This window comes from Ostrinia furnacalis, unplaced genomic scaffold (genome assembly GCF_004193835.3).
Source record: "Ostrinia furnacalis isolate ACB-3 unplaced genomic scaffold, ASM419383v2 OfSCF4245, whole genome shotgun sequence".
NCBI lineage: Eukaryota > Metazoa > Arthropoda > Insecta > Lepidoptera > Crambidae > Ostrinia > Ostrinia furnacalis.
In genome coordinates this window covers 1,235,634-1,246,956 of record NW_021134484.1, presented here as the reverse complement: position 1 = coordinate 1,246,956, position 11,323 = coordinate 1,235,634, and the positions used below count along the sequence as shown (strand labels likewise).

The 11,323-nt window shown below is 34.3% G+C and overlaps 1 protein-coding gene across 1 annotated transcript; it reads right to left on the bottom strand.

The window, feature by feature from the left end:
• Positions 1-2,121: 2,121 nt before the first annotated feature.
• On the bottom strand, positions 2,122-8,998 carry LOC114359218 (uncharacterized). The gene is made up of 12 exons (XM_028313515.1): positions 8,864-8,998; positions 8,149-8,449; positions 7,543-7,661; positions 6,984-7,245; positions 6,384-6,561; positions 5,661-5,841; positions 5,018-5,113; positions 4,802-4,888; positions 4,535-4,591; positions 4,122-4,293; positions 3,030-3,830; positions 2,122-2,615 (listed from the first exon to the last, which is right to left on the bottom strand). The coding sequence occupies exons 2-12, from the start codon at positions 8,364-8,366 to the stop codon at positions 2,246-2,248; spliced, it is 2,541 nt and encodes an 846-aa protein (XP_028169316.1). The 5' UTR covers positions 8,367-8,449; positions 8,864-8,998; the 3' UTR covers positions 2,122-2,245.
• Positions 8,999-11,323: the final 2,325 nt, after the last annotated feature.

Here is an 11,323-nt window from a genome sequence, read left to right as displayed (position 1 = left end):
AACAATAGCGTATTGTTGTCTTTGTTATAACCGATTCAGAAATTGATTTAAAAAGATACCTAGCTAGACGATACTGACGATTATGTCCACTGTTTAGTACGTAACTTCACACAAACACATAGCAAAATAGTCAAGACCTGGAGTCCAAATCAACTGGCTTCTCTACTTAATTAGTAAATCGGTTCTTCCAGTAAGTAAACTAAATATATACTTATGTAATTAAGAACCTCATATTCTGTATTATCTTAAAGGGTAGTGCTTCACTGCCTAATAGTGCACAATCTTCAGGGTTTTCATATGCCGAGAACGATTGCAAGTTTGGCCTTTAGGAGAAGTAGCGGAAGTGAAATAACTATCAAACTATTTGCTTTACAATATCGGTGTAAATAGCGTTACATCACATTTTCACATTTGCACTTTGCGTGTTACATTGGTAGCCTCGGATTTTATAATGTGAACTTTGTCGAGGAGGAAGTTTGTCTTGTCATCTTGCACCAGACCTACAATGTAAGATTCGTTATTGATTTGATTTCTTGATCACTTCACTAATAGGTATACTAAAAACAGTCTATGTGGGTATGTATTAAAGAATGGATGGCATATTTCCCACAAACGAGTGTCTGAACAGTGTTATTAACATAATGTCACCACTGTATCATTGTCTACAGGCACTGATCGTGGACAGGAGATAGCTGTGTCCAAATAAAGCAACGATCGTCGTAGATTTGAAGGTACATGATTCCTCTTTTCGGATACCTCACTGATCAAGGAGCTTAAGCTACTTTGATGAACTCTCAGTTTTTATCCTTGCGGTTCCAGTACAGTTTTGACAGTGGGTATAATATGGCGTAACAGAAGCCGTTTAAACTTTCTGAAGTCAGCGCTGAATACATTCTAAAGTGCATGCACATTTCAACGCAGCACGAGTCTCAGAACCGCCTAGCTACATCATCAAACTTGTTCTCTTGACGATCGATTGATTGACTCGCAGCTCACATACACATAAATTACCTACTTTAGAGATTCAAGAATAAATTTTATTTGTATTCGAAACTTTTTATAAATGGCAGCGTTTACATAATCTTTTAAGTGAAATTAGGTTCACAATAACTCTTTCTGATTAGTATTTCAGAATAGTAGTTAGGTACTTTTGGCAGTATTTGTTATGTAGGTGGTAAGAGCTACCTACTTCAGATAAGTACTATGATGGGATATAATAGTAAATCATAAATTGCAGTGAAACTGTAAAAATTTAAGTAAGTAAGTAAGTGGGTAATATCATGATTCATGAATATTCGTAGTTCGTAAGCTACAAAATAAATATATTATAGACTAATTACATAAAAACACTTTTGACTTCACTATTATGTTGAGTTATCATCACGTTCGTCGCCTAATTATAATCTAACATTCATTATTTGTCAATTAAAATACTTATCCTATTGTCTAAAAATAAAAGCCATGTCATTAAAACCCTCATGCCTGGCCTGGGGCGAGGTGAAAGTGGCTTTGTCTGACAGTCATTGTCTGTGATCTATCCAGCGATCCGTGCAACCGGTTTCGTTCGTGCAAATTATGGCGGTGATGAAATTTACGTATCTGTCTTGCAGATTAATACACAGCAACCTCATCCAGACACCACTGCCTACTTGATAAGACAAAATCTTAAGGCCATAATCATGAAAACTTTTGTCTCTATAACCAAAGCCTTCAAGTTCAAGGTACGATAAGGCATTTTCTAGACAAAGTCACTATAGCAATACTCATTCTTAATATGCTTTGGGCGAGATGGTGTGTTAAGACTCAACTTTTTCTCTTTTCGTTCGTTCCATTTTAAAAAAGTTGAGCAAATTAAATAAACAATTAAATATTGTATGGAAATATTGTACTTAAAATATCAATACCTTAAATTAAAACCTATTCGCGACATGTTTGTATTTTATGGTGCTATGATAGATCAGTGGGCTGAGACATCAAACGTATGAAAATTTAGTTTTTGAATGTTTATAGCTAGAGAAGTGAAGTGATCGCCTTTGATGTAAACTCACATTAGGCCCTAAGGTCTCTAATATGCCTACCTATTTTAACTTATAAGGATATTATTTACGAAGAAAACAAAAGTTATATTAAATTAACTTATTTATTGCTGTAATAAATATAACATAAGGCCATAAAGGCACCATCTGTTATCATAAATTATAAATACAATATTTTTTACAATGTGTAATATACGGTCGGTATGCTGTTAAAATCGTCTACATCTTTTGGCTCTTATAATATCTCTTACCAACATATCTTTTCTAACTACTAATTTCTTAACATCTTGCTCTAAAATTTTCCTCATTTTTTTTAATCGATCAATAATTTCGATTTCTTTTTCAATTTTATTAGAACGCAAACTGTCTTTTCCTTTTGAACTTAATGCATTACGCTGAATCTTTTCATTGCGACTGAAAACAGCACTATTTTCCACAGAGTAATCACAGGACATGTCATCCTCAGATGATAATGATTGTACTTCATCAACATCGATATCATCCACCACAACCATATAACATTCATCATCAGCTAGTTCGTCAAGTTCCATTTGTTTGATGACGCGTTTTAAATCGGATCTGAAAATGTAAGTTGTTTAAAAAAGGTTAATAGTTACAGAAAGGCTACAATTACATTTAGTATTCATATTCATTTATTGCATCCTGTTGTTGAATTAGGTGTTTACAAATAAATATGTCTAGACACAAACAAAAGCCCTGTAAGTGCATTGCAAGTTATTGGAAAATAACAATAATTGAATTATAAACAACAGAAATAAAATAATTCCTCATAGAAATTATTAGTTTTGCCTCTTTTGATACAAAATAACATAATGCTGAATTAATATTTAAGAATAAAAAGGTTTGTTGTTTTATTAAATTAAAGGCGTGTTTGTGAATGTTCTGTCGAGTAATTGTTTATGTATTTTATTAGGTTTCTCAACATGGTGAACCAAACATACTTTTCTGATGCAACGTATTTTAAGTACTAACCTTTCCTCCTGAATAGGTACAGCTTTATAACTAGGTTCACCTTTATTACTAGGTTTCGCTTTATTCCTAGGTTGACCTTTAGAAATAGCTTTTTGGGGCATTGCTAAACGACGTTTACTTTTAGGTTTGATGGGCTTATTAAATATCACACTTCTTACAAATTCTCTACTCGGTATTAACTTTTTGTCATCCGTTACTACCACTTCGTAGAGCGCATCTGTCCCAAGATCAATGTTTTTGTCTGCATCGCCTAAAATTGTTATATTTGCTTCCTTTACTTCGTCTATTTTTTCATCATCATTACCAGCCGGGTCGTGTACTTCAGTCACAGTTGGGATTTCTTGATCATTGTTTGTAATCTCATCATTATTATTCCTTTGATCATCAGTCTTCGAAGCTTCGTCATTCGACACAATACTAACTGTAGCCAAGTCTGTAACCTGAATATGTACTTCTGGCACGTTTTCTAAATTTTCCATCATTATAAACTGTTCAATCGTTTGTTCCTTCGGTTCAGTGTTTTCTTCGAATTGCAAGCAATAATCTTCAGGTTGCGCTATAACTTCCGTGTTATTATTTTCTTGACTTTCGTATACTATTATTTCATTGCAATTTTCCACCGGTTCCACAACAGTCATTACGTTTTCATAGACGATGTCTTGGTTTTCTTCATAGGGATCGACGTTTTGAGTATTTTCTATTACTACTGCTTGGGGTTCTAATTTTGGTATTACAGTTGGAACAGGCTCAGGAACTCTTTGGGAGTTTTTGGCGTATTTTTTAAATTTATTTCTCTGAATCCTGAAAAAGCAAGGATAAAAAATCTAATCAATCAATCATATTCTACATAATAAATTTGCGTTTGAGCTGATGTTCTCACTCTCAGTTTCAAATGTAAATATCAAACTGAGATCAATCCACAACAGAAATATTTTATACTAGCTGCCCCGGCGAACTTCGTACAGCGTATTCATCAGAAATAATTTAGGATTCTAAAATTGTGAAAGACAAACAATCAAATCTTTCTTCTTTATAATAATAGTGTAGAATTGCTACATCAACTTATAAAATCACACACAGAAGAAAATTTACCTATTAGAAGGTTCAAATTCCAGCTGAAATGAGCTAGAAGAATTTTCTGTCTCACCCCTCACCGAGTCTTGCAAGTGTTTTATGCTCTGTAGGGTCTCTTGATCGAACGACAACTCTTGGAGACGCGCTTCTAAACGACTCTTACTCGTCACTGGAGTTTCCATGTCGAAATCTAGAATAGTAAGTTCAATCAATGACATTACAATCAATGATAGGTAATAGGTTCAATACACGAATACACGAAAGTGAAAATACGTAAAAAGTGGGTATAGGAAACATATATCATAATCATATATCAAATTATAGAAAATTCAGCAAATAAGGTGCTCCTTTGACTGAATAATGTAATAGATATTCAAGTAAAATAATGTCAATCGAAAAACATAGAGGCTTGTCAAATAGTAAGTACCCACCTTCGTAATTTTGTTTGCTGATTACTTTGGGTCGTCTTCTACCTATATTGGGATTACCTGAAACACAATGTAATCTGTAAATCTATGAATTATAACTGTTACATTATTATTCAATGAATTCTATTCATTACGAGCGTGTCTGCAATAGTTTTGGTGTCCTATCTATGGCTATGGAACGATAATTATACTTCGTCACAAACTACGGGCTTACAAAAATAATTACGTAAAAACGCTTCTCTAAATGAGTATTTCTAAGTTAATACTCACGAGGTGTTTTCGGTTTTGGTGGAACTTTCTTGGGCGCCGACACTGTTCTCAATACATTTATCGCCTCCTTAATCTGTGACGCTTTATCTGAAAATAATTAAAGAATTTAAAAGATCTGTCTATTACTACAAATCAATTCAAAAATATTTGTTCATATTTAACCAGTATTTTGGCACTTATGACTTTCGATATCGCTCTTTGGAATAGATAATTTACCTTTAGTTTTGTCTTCATCATCAGCCGACATAAATTCGTTATTAATAGTATCCTCTTCATCATTTTTATCTATTATACCCAATTCTTCTTTTATTTCTGCAAAAACAAACTTTGATACAGCTAAGAGGATTGGGAATAAGTGAATGTATAGTTTGGTTACCATAACTATGGGACAAATATTTGAACATCAGCCTACCCAACCCAATGCTTCAAGCATGAGGAATCAGTGGCGGGGCAAGACGGGGGAATATGGCGCCAAAGAATACCTAATGTTCGTCACTTAAAACCGTGTTGTTGCTTAATTTTGTGTCTGATTATGGCTGAATTTGTTTGGAAAAAAATATATTTTTTTAACTACATTGTTTAGCTATCAAGAATTTATATTTAATAGTCAATGTTTGCATTTATGGTCGTATTGTGATATTGTCATCTCCACCTTGTATACATTTTTTCAAAATTTTTGATGTGCGAGGCCCCTTGTTCCGCGAGGCCGTAGGCGGTGGCCCACGTCGCCTACGCCTTACGCCGCCACTGTGAGGAATATATGCCAAATTGTCCATTTACCACTAGTAAATTAAAGGGGTGTGCTCTTGCTATGGAGACTAAATTTGTTTCCTAATGTTGATATACATTTTATACTTACTTTCAATCTTCCTCGACATTTCTCTGAGTTGATCTAATGTAAATTGCCTTTCAATTTTATTTCTCTTCATCCTCATTATTAAATTGTTAAAATATATTCCATCCATTTTATAACCTGTCAATGATTCGCAATATTTTTTCACTACTTCACGGTCTACATCCAAAGATAAGAGGTCCATTATCTAAAAAAAACTGAAAGTTAGATTTTTATGTAATTTTTGAAATAAAAATAAATGCCTCAGGTGCAATGAGGGCTACCGTTTTTATACATCACAGTTGGCACCACTGGCGATTGACATGACCCTACTCTACAGTGGTGCCATCCTGGCGAGTGTAAGATGCAAATGCAATAGTCCATTTGGCGCCACTGTCTTCGCCACTAGCAAGTGTCAGTGATTTTACACTACATTTGTGACATTGGCGCCAATTGGTGAGCGCTAAAACGATATGCTGCCTTTACACTGCGCGGAAATTAGCCAAGTCAAAAAACAGTGGGGTGGGGATGAAAAATGAATTAATTTCATCCCCACTCCACTGTTTTTTTGACTTAATTCGGCAAATTTCCGCGTAGTGTAAAAGCAGCAATAGCCCTCATTGATTAGTGTTATAGTGTGCCAATCCAAACCTATTTTATAAATTATCTATCAGCATAAACCCCACATATTAAACGCACGATTTCTTGCAGCCTATTCCAGAAGCAGTTCAAAATTGAACACAACTTTACCTCTTCTTTGACACTGGGGTGTATCCGTCTTCCGTGCTGCAACTTGTCGAAGTAATCGTCAGTCAAAGGGTGGTCATGATGATTGCACACATACACCACTGTCAAGGTGTCAGCGGTTACTGGTACTGGTTTTAACACTACTCTGCAGGGGCACTCATTTTTTGGCACTTTGGAAGTTCTAAAAACAGCACAATAATTATAAATAATTTTCAAGGCGAGAATAAATAGGCACAGGGCAGATTTGTACCATCCTAGACTGCATCCCGACTGACTCAACACCAGGTGCGATTGTGGTCAAATACCTAGTTATGCATAAAAAAATGTAGGTACTAATGGTTGTGTTACCAACAACTATCATGATTCAACAATTAAAAAAAATAATATTGATTAATTATTAAAGCATTTATTTCCATTAAAGCATAGAGTACATACATAATTTTATATAAGGATAGGCTTGTGCTTACATTGTATGAGTGATTTGAAATTAGTAATTACTACTATTACCAAGTCTACCTTGAATTAAATAAAAGGCATTGAGATCCGAAACTTGAAAAATGTGTCCAAGATTAAAGTTACTTTTAAAAATATACCTTTCCTTACCTTTTTCTTAGTCCCTTAGCATTAAAATAATTATAATTTGATGACTTTGCAAACACACATCTATAGACGAATATTGATTTGCCATCTTTTATATGTGAATCAGCACATTTTAGGTAATATTTCCACTTTTTCGCGTTACTATCAACATATAAACGAAATGTTTCTAAGGAATCAAACTTGTCCCCCACTTTGAGTAGTCCATCATCTATATGTTCAGGCAAATTTGGATCATGTTTCTTGCAGTAATTTTCAGGTTTATAAGCTGAAAGTATAAAAAAGTGAAACTTTTTATTATACTATATTATAGTTTTTATTCAGGGTTTTCATTACACTTTAACCTCAACTTTGAAACATGTTTTTTTTACATTTAAATGAAGTTTTAAATACATGTTCTCATTTCCCTAAAGTAGGTATATGTATTCAGTTATGTAGCCTGAAGATTCTTTTATTAATATGTATTATAAAACCACTCTGAATGTGAAAAGTTGGATGTTAATAAAGCTTTTATCTTTTATTATTATAATAAACAAAGATAATGATAATTATTTTGATAACTCACCATAGTACTTGCTCTTAAATAACCCACCAAAGACATGTTTGGTAATCTCTTCATCTGACTTGGCAAGGATGTAATCTAACTTCTGAACCACATTACCTTTTTGGGGCTGGTGAAAAACCCTGCAATCATTGTAAATGAGATATAAGTAGCCAGCAATAAAAACCATACCTATTATTAACTAAAGCCTGGTCCGTGAGCACATAGAATTTTGTCCAATGACCCCAAGCTACCCATTCTTATCGCTTGCATGTAATTATATTGCTGTCGCGACTGTGCGACGGGCGCCCGCAGTGAGTGTGCGAGCGCAACAGCAATATAATTACGCGCGAGCGATAAGGATGGGTAGCTTGGGGTCGTTGGACAAAATTCTATGTGCTCACGGACCAGGCTTTATCTAAGATGACAGTGATGTACGGCTATTAAGCCATCAAACCCCAAGAATCCCAAGCGGTCGTACAAGACCACGTAACAAATTGATCTCTATTGTGTCTCAATTCGCAGATCTTGAATGAAGGGTTAAGGTAAGTACAAATACAAATAACCTTTGATATGCCTAAGCACTAACCAGAATGAGATACAATGAAACAAGTTTCTCTATAAACATACCGTTGAATCAAAATTTTTGGTCTCTTTTCAACAGACTCCTCAGGTTCAACAGCATGAGAATTGTTGAGATCGAAGTTTTCAACCTCCTGTTCATGATAATCAATTTCTTCTTCGTGCTGATTTACCATCCAATCGTCACTTTGAGCTGTAACGATGCCTTCACTTGTTACTCTACATTCAACGGTTTGCCTTTGACCATGCTCATGTGGTGTAGTCATTTTAGTAATGCTCCCAATTGACTAACGATGAGGCTCCGGTAATCATTTGCTTCAAACGCTTTGGTTATATTTTTTCCAGAGATCTGAAAATGGTACAATTATTCATTCAACATTTTTATCTCGCACGGGCATTAGATAGATAGATAGAACACACTTAATTGTACACCATACAAGACAAGAAAAGAAAGAGAAAGAAATAAAAGATATGGCACAATTTAGTAATTATTTTGTTTTTGTTTCATTCCTTTTTTAATAACCTTTACCCAGATAGTAACAGGTCTCTTAAATTATTAGTGACTACAGTGAGAAATAAACAAGGTGAGAAAATTAGTTACAAGTTAGTCTGGAACTATTAGTAACTTCTGACAAAAATAAACACACTAAAATTATTGCAGCACTGTGCTCATTTTCTAATGTAAGCTGTAGCAACATACAGCTAGCAGGTATTAGATATATGTAAGTATTTTATGTAGAAATTGGTAGAAATCCAGACTAACCTATTCTAATATTTTCTGATGTTTGTTTTGGTTTGAAACTTTTCCCAATCTTCAATCAAATGGGTTTCTTTCACTGACACGCAAATTATTTTAACGCTACAATGGTTGACAGATAGGTTTTTGTCAAAAAACAAATGGCCGACGGAAATAGGATGTGACCGAATGAACGACAAAATGTCAACCACAGAGAAGAAAAGTAATATTTAAACACAGAGCCCTCTCCACAGATATGGATTAGATAGAGGCCCTCTCTCTCAGTCAACTTTTTGACACCATTGATTGAATAGTGCTGCCACCTAGATTATGAATCCTGTACTAAGCTTATTTGTAATATCAGCAGTCTAGCGCATGCACACATTCTCATAAAATTCAAAGTTTACAATACAATAGATTTTTTAAAAAAATTTTTCAATCCTCGCCATATTAATATAGGTGATCTATTACACTGCACAACAGCATTTCTGATGATTGGGTTATGTTACATGATATTAGTCCAATTTTTAATGGCGATTTCAAATCTGTGATTGAAATATCTGTATCAGCTCTGGTTAAAAAAAGATGACACTTGGGTCTTTTTGTAAAAAAACACTCTTTTTTTAGAGATGATCCTATTTTATGAAGTTGTTAAGTTGAAAAAACTTTCTTTTATTTGACTTCCTTGCTGATGCTGAAGGCAGACAGCTCTTCTGAATGATTCAACAGCAGTCAGCCATCATGTGTGCATTCCAGTGGCCCTGATAGCGGCCCTCTATCGTACGAAGGCCCTGGTGGATTTGCTCGCCATGTTCTTCACTTAGATCCTTAAGAGTTGTGATAAAATTGTTCAGGTGATTGCGAAGAGAGTGTAATTCGATGTTTATATTACATCCAACCAAAAAAACATGTTTGTAAGTGACTCATACGTTGTTCGATGTGTAAGAATAGTAAGATTTTTTCGGATTTTCCAAAAAAAAAATTAAAATGCCAAAATAACTCATTCCATGTCTTTTCGGAAGACTTGAAGATCCTAAATCTCTAAAACGATCGTTTAAACCATCTTGGCTACATGGTTTTGAAAATTTCGGGTCACATTCAAAGTCTCTACCACACTGACAGTTTTCGCCTCAAAATCCTCATGTGAAGTATCAACATGAGGTTCAGGTGACTTCTTAGGGTTGAAAAGACGTCTACATGCCAAACGTATGCAAGGAATTACTATTTAGTTCAATATTTTTTGGTTAATACCATTTTTGTTCAAAAATAAAAATAACAGTCGTCGCGATGGTTCAAGGGTTCCTTTCAGATCATAGCGGTTTCGTACCTAAATCTACACATATTCTTATTTGTTTATAAACGTAAAAACTCAACGCATCTTTTCCACGCCTTTTGCGGAATTCAAGGCTTATCTTTCATTTCCACTGGGTCCCCAAACTAATTTTTTTAAGCCAATTTTACGAACTTTGTCACATTTAAACGGATTATTTAAACATATCCTCTCCGCAAATGAAACAAAATTGATTTAGATAATTCACACAAACACTTCTTAATGCTACCATATTAAATTATACAAAGAAAACATAGTATTTTTTGAACTGTCGGCGAATTAAGACTGAAATTTAGCAATTTTTGAGTGAAAGCTATAACACGTAAACAAGAGCTGCTACGAAAAAATGGACGGCAGATTCAGAATCAGCGACGTCAAATTAGTAAACATCATGTAATGAAAGTCAATCATCAGCCAAAAGTTGCAATTTTGTTGTGCAGTGTTATGACTTTATATAAACGAAAAAAAAAAAAAAAATTTACCAAAAAAAATACAATTGAAAGTAGAATTTTTAGTGAATATTTTCCGTACGAAATCAACTGTACTGTGGCTCGCAATACTGCAATAGTTTACACTGACCAAAAGTGTTTATTGACTAACTAAAGTTAAAGTTATTATTAATTTTTTTCGAAGTAAATTTTTTTACTGATTCGTGATCAGAATAAGCTACTTAATCAACTCCCTAAATATGGCGAGTATTGAAATCAACACCCTGTATTTCGTTTGTCGTATTTCCTAAGAAAAAAATTTAAGGCTGGGTTGCGCACCACTAAACGGTCAAATCGTAAATATAACGATAAACGATGATTTTTTGTATGAAGTTTGACAGATTTTTGACATTTATTACAGTAAAAGTAAGATGGTGCAATCCAGGTTATGTATAGTTTTTAAAGTTATTTGCGCATTTGGATCAGATAATAAAGAAACTTGTACTTTGGAGTCTTTGACGGCTTTTATACATTAATGCATCAATGTTTTTGTGTTTAAAGTAACCCTTGACAATAGCGCCCTCAGTCAATGTCACAGGCGTGGCGTCACAGGTGGGACGGTTGAGAGAAGTTATTAATAGTCCAACTATAGATGACCCACGCTGAACTGTCCCACCAAACTCAATGACAGGGGGGCGCTACCATCGTTCAACTATATGGTTTCCAACA

Bases quoted from the DNA above. Each gene is read 5' to 3' on its own strand.
- LOC114359218 (XM_028313515.1), bottom strand. From the start codon at position 8,366: ATGACTACACCACATGAGCATGGTCAAAGGCAAACCGTTGAATGTAGA. The intron at 3,831-4,121 runs GTAAATTTTCTT...TTGCTTTTTCAG, and splicing joins GAATTTGAACCTTCTAATAG to GATTCAGAGAAATAAATTTA. The intron at 2,616-3,029 runs GTTAGTACTTAA...TTACATTTTCAG, and splicing joins GTACCTATTCAGGAGGAAAG to ATCCGATTTAAAACGCGTCA.